Raw genomic sequence first — 17,889 nt, forward strand, 5'->3', positions numbered from 1 at the left:
ACCTCTTCACTGTGCCACGCACAAGAACGGCCACCTGGGGAGATAGACGTTTCTTGGTGGCCACCCCAAAACTCTGGAATCTTCTACCACATTCCATCAAAACTGCCCCGAACCTGATGAGCTTCCGCAGGCTCTTAAAAACTTGGTTATTTAACCAGTGAGAGGATGTCTGACCCCAGTAGCTCCACAGCGCCGAGACACCCCAGGGTATTTGTTGCGCTATAAAAATTACGTAAATAAATAAATAAATAAAATATGGGGGTCACAAAGCCATTGGGAGCACATTTGATGTTGGCCACGAAAGAGCGCATATGGAATGGGGAGTATGTGGAAATGCTCTAGCTACTGCACAGGGAGGTGTGCGCAAGGGAAGGGTAAAAGGAGGAGGAATATGAGTTGGCAAAGTGGCCCAGGGTGTCCCTCACTGTTGAAAACTGGACAGCCGCTTTTCTCATATATGCCAGCGAGCAATATATGCCATCCAGGGAATTTTGTAGATTCAGGCACGACTGCTCGAAATGCTGAGGCAGACACGCTTTGGTTAATTGCTTGGGGGGGGGCGCAGTCAGGGGGTCAGCAGGGGCCTCAAGGCGAGGACAGCAGGAGCAGCCTTTCGGGGGCTAAAGGGGCTGGGCCAAAGTGCCCGTACACCAGTTAGGGGGACAGATTAGTGGCAGCCTTGCCAAGTTAGAGCAACGAAAAAGCTGCGAAAACGCAACAGGACGGGTTCACAAGCGGTTTTCGTTTAGGTTACAAGGGCCCCAGGGGTAGGCGAGGGGAGACAATGTACAGGCAGCAAGCGAGCACCCGGAAGTGGTGCAAGGCAAATGGGATAAGGAAGTGCATGAGGCTCGCATGGCGGGCCCACTTGCAGGGGGCCTTGGGATAACTTGGTGGTCTATATAATTGGCGGTTCATGCAACAGAACAAGGGGAATTCAGATTAATTCAGCAATTTATGGCCGTACGGCAATGCGGTTCATGATTTTATGGACGACTTTGAGGATACTGGGTCTTATTAATCGGTTGACGTGGCCATGCACTGGTAAGTGACCACAGGCGCAACAGCGGAAAGAGCGTAAGTCGGTTGACGTGGCCATGTCACTGGCAAGTGACCACGGGCGCACCAGCGGAATGAGCATAAGTCAGTTGACATGGTCATGTCACTGGTAAGTGACCACGGGCGCAACAGCGGAAAGAACATAATGCGACATATGGTCAGCTTTCCATTTCAATGGAATGGTACGTCGGCAAACCATTACCGATGGGCTGCTCTATGTTTGGCACATTCAAAGGTTTCATTACATTACTCCAGGGGTTGTGTAACAAGCGCATGGGTTACCAGTTGGCAAGCACTATCTGGATGACTTTTTTCCTTGTTGGCACCTCAGACTCCACGGAATGCCAGACAGCACTGAAGAGCTTCAAAGAGATCATGAGGGAACTTGGAACGCCTTGGTGCAGGATACAATGATGGGGCTCTGTACGTCTCTTTTCATTTTTGGGGCATGGAGCTGGATGCCCTCTTGAGGGAGGCTCGGTGGCAGATGGTTAAACAACAGCAGGTGCTGGGGCTGCTCGAGACAAGGATGGCCAGAGACAAAGGCACAGTTCATGAGATGCAGGTGTCGTTGGGACACCTTAACTTTGCTTGCAAGGGGTAGAAATAAGAAGGACTTTTTGCAGACGACTGCACTGACAGGACAGACTTTTACATCACCATGTTCGACGGGCGGTGGGGGGGCCCAACCAGCCCACAAGAGTATTTTTCAGGATTGGCAGTGGTGGAAATGGTCAACCGACAGTCTGCTAGGGACGAGCAGGTATTGAAACTGCTGAGGAGTTTGTCTTTGGGACAGCAATGGCTTTGGGACTCATGCTTTTAGAATTAAGGCAGCGTCTGGATGCCGGGAACAGGGGGTGGGGGGGACAAGTATGGGGTTGAAGAGATGGACTTCCGCCTGTTACCAGGGATGTGTTCGCGTCGCTCCAGGTGGGATTGCCCTCGGTGATGTGTTTTCTTCTGTTCACGCAGTTTTCTATTTCAGGTTCGGTTGGGGGCCCCCTCGCCAGGAAGATGACCATATGGATAGTGGGACATTCTTTCGTGAAGTGGGCCTAGGTCCAGGCGCGGGCCAAGTATTTTTGAGTAAAGTTGGATGTTAATAAAAATATATTCAAGATTTTGTGGAAAGGGAGGGGTGGCATGCTGTGCAAGGAACTTTTGCGCTTAAGGAGTGGTATGTTGGTGGCAGGTAGGTACCCCAACATTTTGCTGATTCACCTGGGGGAACATGACATGGTTAGAGAGAAGGGTTTTTGGTCCTTACGAGAAGAGGGAAGTGAGACCTGGCCCTGTTGAAGCAGCAGTGGTCCGGGGGCTTTATCATTTGGACAGAGCATGTCCCGCGTAGGGTGGAGAGTGGCTCTCATTTTGGGGGCGGTGGAGACAGGGCCAGGAGAAAACTGAATACAGAGTTGGGGCGTATTGCAGAGAGGTTTTTTTTCAGGTTTGCGCATAGTGAGATTAAGTTGGACACTGTGGAATTTTAGGTGGCAAAGGAGTACATTTGTCCGGTTGGGGTATGGACTTGTATCTGCTGGAGATTAGGGTGGTGTATTAAGAGTAGTGTATTAAGGTAGTGTATTAAGAGGATTAAGGTAGTGCAGGATAGGAGGTTGAATGCCTAGAGTCAGTAGGAGAGCATTCCTACTAGAGCAAGGGTGGGCAGGAAACAGGGGAGGCGGCGTCACCCCCTATGCTCCAACCTTCTTCCTGGGTGGCGGGGTTGTTAAAAAGTTAGCCCGATTGGCAGAGGTTTTTAGTTAAATGTTGGAAGTTTTGTGGGCAGGGCCAAGAAAAGGTTAGGCAGGTAGGATAAGTTTAGAATAGAGGTTAAGTAGTTACAATTGCAGAAGGACAGATAGGGTGGTAGGTTTTTATTAGATGGCAGGATTTTGGAACTGCAATATTGTGGAATGGGATTGTTATGGAATGTTAAGTTATCAGCAGGGTGGGGGATTTTATGTGGGGATCTTAGGGGTGGGGGAAATGGAGGATCAGCTATTTTATGTATAGTGAGGTTTTAGTTTGTAAGGCATTGGCCTAGTTTGGACTTTGTGATATCATGGGCGTAGGAACTGTGGGGGACGCGGGGGACATATCCCCCCCAGATTTTGGAGTGGGGGCGACGCAGGGGACAAGGGTGGGGGGACGAGGGGACAAACACATTTCCTTTCTCCCTCCTGAGAAGGAGAATAGCAGGCCTTTAGCGTGTGAAAAAAAAGTGTGAGCAGAGCTGCGTGACCTAATGGCCCTGCACTTGACCTGGCGCCTCTTCAGTTACCTGTCTGTGAGCCGCCAATGATCCGATAGTCACAGCATAAGGTGACGTCAGAGGCCACTCACCCCCCTGCCTCTGCCCTTTTCAACTCTTTGTGTGGCGCAGCACTCTGAGGCTCCGGGAATTATTTATTTCTCACCTCAGCTGCCTGTAGCCAGTGCACTGATTGATTTGCTGACCATGGACGCCTCGCCCCGTGTCTGTTGCCGGCTTGAAGACGCAAGGGCTGCAGCAGGATGCTCCCAAAGTGTGAGGTCCCTCCTGCGTGAGTACCTATCCCATTGAAGTGACTGACTTTTGGTTCGGTCAACTTGTAAGTAAAGCCAAGGGCTGTTACACTGCATTCATCTGTCGGTCTGTTGTACTCGTTTTTCCCCCTCCCTCATTCTTGCTTTCTCGTTGCGCCTCTCCCTCTCTTCTGTTCTGTGACTCCACTTTTAGTTTGCTATTTGCTGCACTTTGATTTTACCTGACATTGACATGTGATCAGCCAGGTGTGACATGACAGTGAAAATGTTGTGCTCCCCAGTTTTAGAATTCCAGTGGCTCTGCCTAAAACCCATACCCTCCTCTTGTGTAACACAGCCTCCGCTCCAGTGCGCTGGCCAGCAATGACATTCCACAACATAACACAATGATGCAATGCAATCAGTGCGCTGCTGAAAGGAGGAGCCGTGTCGGCTCAGATGTTCTCATCATGTCACAATCTGAGTGCCGTTTAACTGGGTGCGCACTCATGTCTTATGGGCTTAAAATAAACGACAAAAGACTTACTGCCGCCATTTAAGTTATACGTGTGCTGATGTACATATCACTGCGGACTCAGCCTTTCATCCTTCGGAGGTCGCTATACTGAACACCAGGCGCTGGGTGTTGTACATTAATATGCGATTTATAGGTTCTGGTGCCATTTACATATGATTTGGTCTATTGATTTGAGAGCTGAATAGACTCTCAGTGGCATTGTACCCACACACGGACACGCACGCGCGTAACCCCCACTGCCCCCCTCCCTCCAATCCCACAAGTTACAAAATTTACAGTTGCACGAGGGCCAGGTAGGGGGCTGTAAATATTACCGGAACCCCAAGGCCGCATCATTGGAGAATAACACAAGATATCTAATAGGCGACTTTCTATATTTTGGAGCAAGCTGCACTCAAAAAATGTTTCCCCAGAAAAAAAGCGTTTTTTTAAAACAATTTGTTAAATATAAGAAGAGCGTCTAAGCATTTAAAGACACTCCCAGGATACTTTTCAGCACAGTCAGCTGCCTCACAAGAGCACAACGTATTTAAGATCTGCGGAGGTCTGCACGGGTCAAACACGTGTACTTAAGCTTTAGGGCCGCCATGTTCTCAGCTTGTGTCCAGCTAGTTTATGAAGTGCATGTTACCATGATTGGGAATGGGGCCGGTCAGTGCTTTAAATGGGCCGGTTTTCACCGGTACTGAGTACCGGCACTTCTTTGTTTTTCCCCCTGAGTACCGGAACTTATTTTCGCCTCAAGAAGAGTACCGGTACTCCATAAAGCAGCAGGGCTCAGGCCCTGAAGTACGGGTAGGTGCAACAGATGGTGCGTGTTGAGGTGCTGCTCCGGCTGGCAACAGCCAGGCAGCCTGTGTTTTTCTGCGCGGTGGTGCTCCTGCACTGCAGTGTTAGGTTCTCATCAGGCGAGCAAGCTCATTAGGATCGTATTTGGCGTATTTGGGACATTCTGTGATTGTAAACATATCCCACTTTGTGAATGTATTTTAATGTCCATAACTCATATTAAACCTTAAATAAGCATGTGCGGCTATTGGTTGAATTAGATAGCGTTGTCGTTTGTAACTAGTCAGTGAAATGCTAAACAAATACTAAATATAGGGAAGATTTGCTCTTTCTGGCCACACCTCTGACTCCACCCATAAATCTAATCCTCAGGTTATTCTGGGCCTCTGATTCTCTGCCCACAGTTCTCTGACTTTTTCCCCCACTCTGACCACTGCTTTCAGCTTATTATGTTTTCAATGTTGAACCCCCAGAAACTGGAGTATTATCAGAGATGGGGTTAAGTGCGACAGTCGCAGATCACAGTTGGCTCAGGTGGGAACTGGGGTTTGAAATTAGGAATCACGGGCTGCATAGGGGCAAGGGCACTTTCCCTGTGCCTTGCCATTTTACTAATGAATCCCAATAAAGGTACCAGATGACACTAGCAGGAAAAACGCTATTTTGGAGTCCCTGACTTTCCTTAAGCACACTAATGCATCTTGGGATGTGTAGTCTTGCATTACATCAGCTTAACCAAGTGGACTAATATACTTGAGAGCAATTTCAGGAAAAGGGAAGAACCATGCCTTGACCACTGTGTATCTAATGATATTATAGAGTACGCTGATAACATTAATGGAAAGAAATATGAGGGCCCTTTTTGCAGGCGTGGCAAGTGTCAACTGAATTGCCCCATTTTCAAGTCTTTTACCATTAATGGCCTGACAGTGTTCCCAAATTAAAAACTGATTTTCCCACTTAAGCCTCTTGTGCTTGTGTTTGTGATTCACAAAAAGTGCAAGAGATTTACTCACAGTCTTGAACCAGCATTTGAAATGTGAGTAGCCCTTATGACCTTACTGCACCAGTCGGCGCCTGTCCACCTTTAGAAGTGTCAGGCCTGCTAGGGCATCTTCTTGATAAAATGTGTGCCAAGTGCCACATGCCCTCCGAGCTTTCTGTTTGTTTGTGACAGCTGTGGGTCATCTTGAATTAGGGACACTCAAGTGGGATTTCAGGAAAATGTATGCTTTTGAAGACTGTCCAAATTAGATTTTCAGCTGAGTGACTTTAAATTTTAAAGCTCCAAGTGGACAAGAATTATAGATGAGGTCATCAGCCACTTGTGGCTCTTTAGCCAGCAGCCCTTTGCATTCTGGAACTTGTAGTTTTATGTTTTCTACTATAGGCATGGACTTTGAAACCTAGCCTTACATAGTGCAGCTGAAAGTCAACCAGTGGTGTTAGAGTTAGCTGGTTTCATGGCTATTAATGCTTTGCGAAGTAGTATTCTTTAAAACGGTGTTTCTTCAATGTGTAAAATTTCCACCTGCAGGGGGCACACCTATCATACAAACAATGAACATAGTATTTGCACTATTTTTGTATTTGATTTTTAAGTCTGGGAATTGGCAAATTGGTACTCACTCCCTTACATATTTTGGGTGCAAGGGCAAGCTATGGTAGAGTACCGGTGGACTGTAGGCTAGAGGTTACCTGCACCATGTTTGAGCCTTCGTGCATCTCACACACACTCTCTCCTAGTTCTGTGTTTCACAATTCTCTATTGCTCTTAAAACTATGTGGAGTTTTACACCTGATGGTATCTGGGCTCAGGATACTGCTAGTGAAGATTTTGTCTCAAGTCCCTCCGTTTCATTTCTTTGTACTTGTCACCATTTAACAACTGAGCAAGAATCATCTTAGTACCGCATTTGAGTAGCCAGTACATCTTCCAAGTCCACTACTTGCCTGCCTTTCTTAATATTTCTCTTCATAACTTTGCGATTGTATACATTTTACGCGAGTACGGTCTCACACAATGGGCGATTTGTATAGGGTCACTGGAAAGTCCACAAGGTTGTCCCTGTCTCCCCCAGAAATTTAGTGTCTCCTTCGCCCATGTGTGATCTGCACCTGTCTTCAATAAAGCGGCCTTGTTCACACACAAAAATAGGTCTCCGTGTTGGCTTGCCCCCCTCCCTCCCAAGCACAAACCCACGCTCCCACGCACATGCGCACAAAACACCAAGCCCACACATTTAGTTTCCTGCTTCATCATTTTAATCTCTTTTATTTCATTATCCCATCAGGATTCAGCAATGTCGAAGGTGGAAAACAATAATAAAGAAGTACAAGCAGGCCGCCCCCACAAATTCAGGGGTACGGCGCTGCGCCCAGTGTGGAGAGCGGCTCGTGCCGACATTACCGTAAACTTCAGGAGAACGCCGCCGGGAAATAAATACATCCAGTCACCCCCGGGAAGGGTTCAAAGGCAGTTAAGCGGAATGGTACAATTAAACAGTATAATTTAGTGCCAGCTTTGACAAATATCAGACTATACAGCTGTAGAGAGCGGCGATTAGTAAAGTGTAATTTTAGTTCAAATTACAGGGTGTGCTTTCGTTTTTACAGTGAGTTTGTCAAGACGCTGTACAAAAGGCATTGCTGTGTTCAATATGTACACAAGTTCAGACAAAAAGTTGTGCCATTCATCAGAAGGTTTTTTTTGTGTCACCGGTGAAGAAAGAACTATTGACAGGTTAGACAGCGACGAGGGACTGCTGCTACAAAATGGCGTCCGCAGGACCTGAGGGAGGGGGGTATTAACACGTGGTGGATGATGCTGTGCAAGAGTTTCACATTCAATTTTGTGCAGTAAAAAGAGCGAGACAGACCTATTCAGGACAGTGGGAGTAACAGTTCAGGTTGTGTAAACACAAGTCTCTAGCATATTGAAAAAGCGGGGGAGGGTTTTGTTCAGGGGACTCCTCTATAACAATTCTACTGACTGTTACTTGAAAATTCACTCCTCACTAGCGGAGTGAATAATTTATCTTGCTACAAGGACCAGTCAGTGTGCAGTGAGATCTTACCTCAGCAGTGTAAATGGTCCAGATGATGGAGCTAGCCACAAGCCAGCCAAGGGACATGGTACAAGCAGGGCCCGTGCCGCCGACCGCTGCAGAGCTGCAGGGACGCGAATGTGGGGGCCTGATGACAGCACCGGGGCATATTCTAGACAATTACCTCTCCATTCCGCACCCCTTCAAGTGCCCACCTTAAAGTCAGGGGTATAGCTCCACGGTGGCCTCTTTGAGGTGTGACACCCTGCTATAAATAGATTCTGCTGTGTGTAGTTGGGTCCAGGGTCCTCCAGCCAGGCTAGTAGTGTCTGTGGTCGGGTTTACACTCGGATTAGCAGCCCCCTTAGCACAGACACATGTCTCCATGACACTTTACCGAGTTTGTATACCCCCCCCCCCTTACCTCTCACCCAAACCTGGCCAAAAATAAACATATGACTGGATGGCTCATATGTGGTGCAGAGAAGCCTTTCAAATGTAATACTATTTTCATTCATTTTTGCCATTTTAATGGCAGTGATGGTTGTGAAACCTATGTTCTACACCCTCCGAATCTAACTGACTAAGTTACGCCCCTGCTTAAAGTGAGCTTTACCTGGGAAGAAGTGCCCACACACATCGCTTTACTATCGCTGCCAAGAATTTGGGAGTCTGGTTTGGAGAGGATCTGAGATTCGAGGCACACATAAAAAAACTTACTGCTGTGTGCTTCGGCTCTCTAAAAGCCATGAGAAAGTTCTTCCCGTATCTGCCATCATCAGCTAGAGAGTCGGTTGCTAGAGCTTTAATTTTATCTAGGCTCGACTATGCCAACTCTCTTTTTAGCGGCACTCCAGCTTTCTTAGTTGCCCGACTGCAGATTATCCAAAATGCGACAGCACGGCTGCTGTATAACATTCCTAGCAGAGAAAGCGTGCGAGCACACCTAAAGGAACTTCATTGGCTGCCGATTGCTCAAAGGATAACTTTTAAAATTCTCACTTTAGCATTTAAGGCAGTCCATAACATGGGACCATCCTATCTAAGAAAAAGATTCAGCCGCTATGTCCCCACACGGCCGCTACGTTCAGCCGGCTGCAACCTCTTGAGTGTGCCCCGCTTCCAGCGAGTACAACTAGGAGGCTACTCGCTTGCTGTTGTCGCAGCTAGGACTTGGAACGCCCTTCCCCTCTCCCTGAGATCGACTGAAAATTTTGTTTCATTTAAGAAAGCACTAAAAACTCATCTTTTTAGAACAGCCTATTAGTGTTATTTTTCCTTTAGATGGCCACTTGCTTGTTTTCCTTTTTCGCGCCAGGATACTCTGGAGTAATGGAGCGCGTTATAAAACAGCAAATAATAATAATAATAATCACTGCCTCTGCATACCACTACATCCTAGACCCTTCTTCTTCCCTCAAACGTGTTTCCTTACCCGTCTTAACTTTACTCTTTTACATAAACTTTTTTTCTAAACTCTTTACCTAGAAGACTTTTCTTTTTGTGCACTCAATACTATACTGCATTTTGGCATATGGAACAGAAGTTTTGTCACAGGTCTTACTTATAGCACAATATGGCCATATTCTTACCTCACTCTACGTCAAGGTGTGTGTGCGGGGGAAGAGGTGTAGGATACTGCCGTGGTTGGATTAAACCATTCTCTTGACTGGGGGTAAGTGTTTGAAAAGTTTCATCACTCTGTCCATCATCTTGTTGTGTTTGCTGTGGTTGGGTAAGCCAGCTGCACCCCTAACTATGTCCCGCCTCCTGGTCTTTACCATTCTCAAGTATAAATCTTCTTCTGCACGCTACTCGCTGGTGTCAAGCCTTCCAGAAAGATCCACCGCATTCCCTAGGAAGCATTGCCACCACTAGGTAACCTCCTAGCGACTTTAAAACCTTTGCTGTGACTCAGATCTGTGCCCGGACCACCCTGGTCTCACCATGATGATCTGACAGAAGTAAATTGAAGGCAACATAGAAAAGATGATAGAACTTTCTAAGGGTTTCTGAACTCCCAGGGTATGAAGTGTCTTGAGTGTCTTCGCTCTCATGAATCTATATATATACCTCGTTTGACTTTGTGTTAAAGGCTAACATGGCCGTCTGTGATTACTATTGCATCTGAAATGGGTGATGGACAAAAATGACAAATGTGGCTTTGATGAAATCCAGACAAAGAGGCTCTGAGGTACACTGTGGCCCAGGGACAGCTTTGCAGAGGCTTTTTAAAGCATGGGCAAAGTGAGCCATTGCCCAGGACCCCCATTGTCAAAGGGGCCCCTGGGGAAAGTCCCATCTCTGCCTATGTCTGTCGGTAAACCTTTCTCCTAACTCTGTCTCTGTTTCTCATGAACATTTAAAGGTTTTTGGAGTCACGAGCAAAGAAGATTTATTTTTGTTGGTTTCCTTCTATTTGTTTTAATAAAATCTTTTGTTGGTTTTAACTTATTGGCAATAGGAATAGGAGGCATTTTCATCCTTACATGGGACAGGCATATTTGAACTATTTTTGAGTGAGCCCATTTCTGCAAGTTTGCTTGGCATCATGCTGGCTTGAATTAGCAGAAGATAAGTAATAAAATTCAAAGTTCTCCCCAGCAGGGGCCGCCAAAATATGTTGTGCCCAGGGCCCCCAAAAATTCTTAAGTCATCAATGCAGAGGTGTAACATAAAAAGATGGGACCCACCTGCAGAATGCAAAGTGGGGGCCAGAGTCTCCCATATCTCACAAATATTCATTGGCCTTGAGTGGAATGGGTCCATGAAGGGTGGGGGACCCCAGTGTAGAGGAGGTTGTAAGAGCCTGGGTTTCGCCCCTGCCGCGGAGCATCATTATAATATTTCAGCTACATTGTGACATCCATGACCCGACGCCTTGTCGAGGTGTCTCTAGCAAAATCTGCCAGAGAGTTTGATGCCAGAGACCTCTCATTCCATTTGTGCTTCTTAGTTTTTCATTTGAGGCAGATCACATTATTACTCCAACCACACGATAAAGTGAGAAAGGTATATCTCTGAAGGTGACCGGTGTGAGGTTACACCGACAGGGAAACAACGTGTGTATATGTGTCATTAGGCACTGGGAGTACAAAGGCAAAGTGGAATTTTAAGCAGAGGGTGGTACTTACTGATCCTTGCACCACCACAGGGAAAGGCATTGCATTCCATATATACCCAGCAATTGGATAAAACGTGGTTTTCCTGAGCCTAAGGTGGTCACCATTGCACAAGCGCTCGTGTGGCTCTTCGACTGAACCGCAGATCCCCCCCTTCAACGCCTTGAGACTCTAACGGGTGAGTAGTCGCGCTTTACAAGAAACCTGATTAATTAATTGACTGATTGTGTCACCATTGCACAAGAGCTCTCGTGTCACCATTGCACAAGAGCTCTCATGTTTCAGCATTGTACAAGAGCTCTTGTGTGTCACCATTGCACCAGAGCTCTTGTGTGCCAAGACTAGCGTGCTATGCCAGAGGCGGGCCAGTTCATTGTTTATAAATTCCTACAGACCTTCCAACTGAGCAAAAATACGCATCTACCTACGAGTCTTTTCTTTTGACTAGTTCTTGAAGGCACTTTAGGGCAGCCCAAGCTTCTTCCAGTAGCCTCTTGTGAGAACTCCATCATTATGTGTCCTCTGCATCTACTGCAGCTCAGAGATCCATGGCGGTCCTCCAGCCCCTTCTCATGAGGTTCACTTTCAGGCAGCTCTGGCTGCAATAGCCATTGGCTTGTGGGTTCTACAGGCTCAGGCTTGTAAAGTGGAAAGGTGAAGTGCTAGGTGCTGATAGGTGAAAGGTCAGGAAGGACTGAAAACACCCTGGAGACACCGGGAAGTTGACCGTGATGGAGCTCATTGTGACTAATTAGTGAACAATTTACATATTTGATAGAACAGACCTGGGGGGTGGATGACCCCACACTGCCTACATCTTTCACATTCACAAACATTTGCAACAACATTGTGAAGTGCATCTTTGCTCGCCTCTCCACAGTGTGTCTTCTGCCCCTTTCTACTGGGGCCTCCTAGACTTTGAAGGGAAACACTCTGTTTCAATATGTGAACTCCTTTTTGACTGCTTGGGGGGAAAAAGAGTTAAAAAATGTTGTGCAAAAACAGAGATGTCCTGAGATGCTCAGATCTCCTCCAAGCTGCGACCTTTAGATTCAAGGTTTTATCCCTTCCTAAGCTCACATTTATGCTAAATATTGTGGCCAGTACAAAGCAGTGCTTATATTTGGAAGACAGCAAACACAAGGAGATGATGGATGGAGTGCTGAAACTTTTCAAACACTCACCCCCAGTCACAGATCTGAGTTGAATCCATCATCATTCTTCAGCTCACTCTGTAACCCCACGTCAGAAACAGCTGTATGCAACTCAGTCTGACCCTGTGCCTCATGGGAACAGTCCAGCCCGAACTGCCAAGCCATGTCTTCCCTGGACTGGAAACAAGCATCCTAGGACTGGTTTTGGGGTAACACTCCTCATCAGCCAGACTAACTTGAATCCACTGGCAAAGAAGTGAGCAAGGGACTCATGTCTGGGCATACCCTGACAACTTAAGGCGAACAAAACGAACACAAAGTGATGATGGACAGAGTGCGGAAACTTTTCAAACACTCACCCGCAGTCACCGATCTAGGATGAATCCATCATTGTTCTTTAGCTCACTTCGCCACCCCAGTTCAGACACAGCTGTATGCAAATCAGTCTGACCCTGTGCCTCATGGGAACAGTCCAGCCTGAACTGCCAAGCCATGTCTTCCCTGGACCGGAAACAAGCATCCTGGGACCGGTTTCATGAGAACACCCCTCATCACCCAGACTAGCTTGAATCCAGTGGCAAAAAGAGCAAGGGACCCACGTCTGGGCATACCCGGCCAAATTAGGGCGAACAAAGCAAACACAAGGAGATGATGGACGGAGTGCTGAAACTTTCCAAACACTCACCCCCAGTTCCAGATCTGGGTTGAATCCATCATCATTCTTTAGCTCACTTCGCCACCACAGTACAGACACAGCTATATGCAAATCAGCACAGGGTCAAGACTGATTTGCATATGGCTGGGTTCAAACTGGAATATCATGGTGAGCAAAAAAACGATGGATTTAGGCCCAGATCTCTGTACTGGGGTGAATGTATGACATTGTTCTGCATTCTGCCCATCAATTGTTGTTTTTGCATTTGTCACCCCAAGTGGGACGGGTATGCCCAGACGTGGGTCCCATGCTCTCCATGCCACTGTAGTTATCCTGGCAGATGAGGGGTGAAACTCCGAAACCGGTGGTATGATGCTTGTTTCCAGTCCAGGGAGGACCTGGCCTAGCAGTTTGGGTTGGTCTGTTCCCATTGGGCACAATGTCAAGACTGATTTGCATATGGCTGGGTTCAAACTGGAATGGCATGGTGAGCAAAAAAACAATGGATTTGGCCCAGATATCTGTACCGAGGTGAATGTATGACATTGTTCTGCATTCTATTCATCAATTGTTGTTTTTGCATTTGTCACTCTGAGCGGGACGGATATGCCTAGACGTATGTCCCATGCTCTCTATGCCACTGGAGTCAAGCTATCCTGGCTGATAAGAGGTGAAACCCCGAAACCGGTCCTAGTATGCTTGTTTCCAGTCCAGGGAGGACCTGGCCTGGCAGTTCGGGCTGGACTGTTTCCATTGGGCAGAGACCAGGCTAATTTGCATATGGCTGGGTTCAAACTGGAATGGCATGGGGAGCAAAGAAACAATGGATTTAGGCCCAGATCTCTGTACTGGGGTGAATGTATGACATTGTTCTGCATTCTGCCCATCAATTGTTGTTTTTATATTTGGAAGACAGCAAATTAAATGGCTTTTCCCCACAACCATCACAGGATTAGAATCACAGTCTCTTCCACATTTAGGTCCTCATTTTTTAGTCCCCTTGTGCCACCGTAACGTCACTTTTATGACGTTCCGTGGTGCAGGAGCCTGCTTCATATTTACGAGGCAGCACTAAGCCACTTATTTGGCCTAATGCTGCCTTATAAATATCGTTCCCTTTAACACCGTTTTCTGTGTTAAAGGGGCATGCAATGGGTGTTGCTGGGGGCATTCCCTGCAACATCCAAGGCTTTTTTGACACTGCTCCAGATTTACGAGAAATCGTAACTCTGAAGCAGTGCAAGAATGTATGCCTCCCAGGGGAGGCGTAAAGAGTCACAACAAGGAGAAATATCTTTTTCTCCTTATTTTTCTATGTGTGATGTATTCTGCAGCACACATAGAAAGAGGAAAAAGCCTCTTGTGATTGTTTTTGTGCAGGAAGGTTTCCCTTTCTGCACAAAAATAATTAACCCTGCAATGCAGGCACCCTTGCATCCTTGATGGTGCCAAGGTGCCTGTGTTGGCGCAGAGCAGCTCTTTATGCACCGGCAGAGGGGAAAAAGAGAGGAATGTGCTGTATCTGATAGACACAGTGCATTCCTGCCCTTTTCTTTTGTCGTAGACCCGTGGCACTGCCCTATGGCCAAACCTCATAAATGAGGCCCTTAGTGTTAGTTTGATTCCTGCGGAGACGAGCGTGATCGCAGACTCAAGGCGGTGCTACGTAAATGCCCTCCGCATGGACCTCTGAAACTGCCCACTCACAGTAACTCTAAGAAGACCAGATTTTGAGGCTGACTTCCAAATGTTTGTCTGGGGAAGCCCATTTTCACCACTTCTAAGAGAGACCTTCGCTCAACCAACCGTCTCCTCCGCACCTTTCACACCTCCTGGGGACCAAACACTGAGCTGCTTACTTCTTCACATAAGGGCACTCCCAACCCTCCTCTTCTTCAAGGATGCCTTACTGCCTCTCTGGAGGTCCTACATACCCCACACTGGGTTTGAGACCACATCAAGACACCATTCAGTTTGTTGTGGGTGCATGCCATAAACATCTCACCATAACAATGGATCTTGTACTGCATGGCATCATCAACAGTGAGAGGGCACATTTATGGCAGGAGGAAGTGGGGACTGTTTGGACACAGATGCATCTGATGAAATACAGCTTTTTAAAGCAATCTGGCAAAGTGCACGCTGCTGCGTGTGGCAAACCCAGTACTGGAAACTGAGGAACCTAGTGAAAGAGATCTCCTAGGTGTTAAAATTGAGAACTTGAGACGTATCCTACCTTGATGCGTCTGCCCTACCATGTTATAAATACCCCGCCATCTGTTAGTGATGCTGTGTGCATGCATCATCTTCAGGCTGCAGGTTGGACCAGGTGCATCAGGTGAGGAGGACTAACATAACAAAATAACTACTTGAGCTTAGATATGGGCTATCCTCCTATTGGGTCCTCACTTTCAGCGCCATCACTTCTGCATGTTTTCCTTCTCTGGCTAGCATGGTCCATGGCTCTGCGACTGTTGGCCGCGTCAGACCACATGGGCATCACTCGAAGAGCAAAAGTCACCATCTTGGAACCAGTCAGATCTTGGGCCGCCAGCCCTTGATGAACTGCATGATCTTCTTCACCTGCAGCTTGGTGAGTTTGAAGTCCTCCGACAGGATCTCCTCTGTGAGCTGCACAAAAATACTGCCATCGATGCGCTCCCTAACGAAGAAGGACACCACGTCCTCCGAGAGGCCAATAAAACGCAGGCATCTGGACACTTCCTCCACCGATAGGGTGGACAGATCCGAGGGCGGGTGCCAGACCGACCCATCTCCGTTCAGTCTGGATATGCCAGGAGTGCGCGAAGGCGTGTCCAGGTTACTCCTCGAAGGCATTGGTGGTACCTCTATGACTCCTTGGGTGAGGTAAACTCTAGTAATCCCACCCTCAGCCCCCCTCACAATTGTTGGAGAGATTGGAGCAGTGCTTCTAATCACAATGTTTTCTGAGTCGTAGCCTTTGGGAGGCCTTGGGGGCGGGGGAGGACACGTCCCCTTGCCACCCACCTTGAACACAGCATCCGGTATGCAACTGCGCATGTCCTGGTTATAGCGTAGCTCTGAGTTTATGGACACCGAGTCGGGGGATGTGCTTTGACTATTGCCCCCATCGAAGGGGTCGAAACTCTCTGAGGCGGTAGAAGGGGTCTTCTGACGCTCCAAGGACTCCAGCCATTCTGTTGAGGAGGTAGGACTGGTGGAGTAGGCAGGGTTGGCAAAAGGGTTCAATGCTCCAAAAGGCGCAAATCGTTTCTGTGGGTGTGGCGGCTTCAACCGCGGGCAGCTGTAGTAGGTCTTGATAGGGGTGTCCCCGCTCAACAATGGCGTAGAGCGTCCGCTTGCCACACTAGGGCCTGTGTCTGCATAGGGCCAGGGATCAGACCAGGACGTCTGGGTGGGCTGCACTGTCGAAGGCTTGTTGCCAGGAAGCTGGCGGTTGGAGGAGTCCCCAGCCTTGCAGTCTCCCCAGGTGCATGGGTAGCAGTACAAGGAGTAAGAGTCTGGTGAGGGGGAGCAGCTTCCGCTCCGGTTTCCAGAGCTGCAATGAAAGGAAATATAAAAGTAAAGTTAACAAATAAACATATTTATTTATGTACTTATTTTTTAACAAAATCTTTTTATTGGTTTTACAAAGACACACAACATTTGTAGCTCGGCTGAGCTTAGTTCGCATGCCAAGATCATTAGTTATCGAGAGACAATACACAGCTTTTCCACAAGTACTCAGCATGACTATTCGCCTTACCTCGGCGCAGACGTTCCATCATTACAGCACCTTACATGCATTGTTTACATGTCTCATGTTGCCTCCGCGCTCCACCATCTGGAGGTAACAAATTAAACATAACATAGAACAACTAAACATTTCCATGGTACCCTGTGTACAGGCCTCCCCCAACCTCAGATTTCACTCGGGGCAACGACGGAGAGAGCGTGGCCTCCCTTACTCTGAGTTTGGTCCAGGTGAGGTGAGGTATTTTCCCCTGTCATGATGGGTGATGTATACACCAGCTGACAAGGAGGAATAAGAGATATATACTTTATAGTTGTCACTGTTATTTTTCTTTAAGAGTGTGAATTTCACTAGCAGTAGCAATAGTCCTATAAGAACGGAGGCCCTGATGAAAGCCTAGGGAGTTTTCCCCTGTATGGCAGAAACATGTTGGCCCCTAAGCAGTTATTTGTTTACACTGCGATTTTGCGCTGTTCTGGTTTTTAAACAGAAAGAAACTCACGGTTATTAAAGTTCCATTGCTGTGAGATTTCTATTCTTTTTTAACTTTATTCTTCTCACACCCTCACTTTTTTGCACTGCTTTTTGTTCCATTTGGTGATCCCACGCATGGTCAAACGGGCGATTGTGGGTTTGACCCTAGTCCTACCAGGCGGCCCTGGGAGTAGTCTCGCTGATCTGGAGACACACCAGCCCAGCCTTGTGGATGACCAGATGAGAAAAATCAGATCACCAACAAGATTTTGATGGTAATCCATCTCTGGATCTTGGATCTCACTTACTTTTCCTGGTGGCCACATGCGTTGGATTGCCAACACTTTATTTAGATTCCATACGGTTACTTAGTCAGACAATTCTGTTGACTTAATATAATGTATGGCTTCTGAAACATCTTTGTTTCGTATCAGACACCCAGGTTTTTGTGTATTTATATATTGTACAGCAGGGGATAACTACCTGGGTAGGTCTATAAACTTCCCTTAGACCCTCCAACCCCCGTTTTTGTTTTCTTCCCCTGTGTACATGACCCTAACCTGGCTGAGGGAAGTTTAGGGTGGGCATAATCCGGAGCACAGAGGACCCAAGTGGTCCACAGCTCCAAGCTTGAGGGGAGACTTGGGTCACCCTCGGCACAGTCAGTAGAATGCCTAGATGTTTCGACTCCCCGGGAATTCAAGACTGGGGCCACTCTGTTATATCTGAAAAAGATGGAGAGCCTGCAACCTAGGCCTACAGGCAAATCGAGGTTAGCCCTCCGACAGGTAACCCACCAAGGGA

The 17,889-nt window shown here is 47.4% G+C and overlaps 1 protein-coding gene across 1 annotated transcript in view; it reads right to left on the reverse strand.

Moving 5' to 3' along the window:
• Positions 1 to 14,338: 14,338 nt before the first annotated feature.
• GAREM2 (GRB2 associated regulator of MAPK1 subtype 2) overlaps positions 14,339 to 17,889 on the reverse strand; it is a 421,755-nt gene continuing 418,204 nt past the window's right edge. The window contains exon 6 of the mRNA XM_086925514.1: positions 14,339 to 16,416. Coding sequence (XP_086781640.1) covers positions 15,411 to 16,416 — 1,006 coding nt within the window. The 3' untranslated portion in view covers positions 14,339 to 15,410. The remainder of the gene's footprint in view (positions 16,417 to 17,889) is intronic.

This window comes from Lissotriton vulgaris, chromosome 6, assembly GCF_964263255.1.
Source record: "Lissotriton vulgaris chromosome 6, aLisVul1.2, whole genome shotgun sequence".
Lineage (NCBI taxonomy): Eukaryota > Metazoa > Chordata > Amphibia > Caudata > Salamandridae > Lissotriton > Lissotriton vulgaris.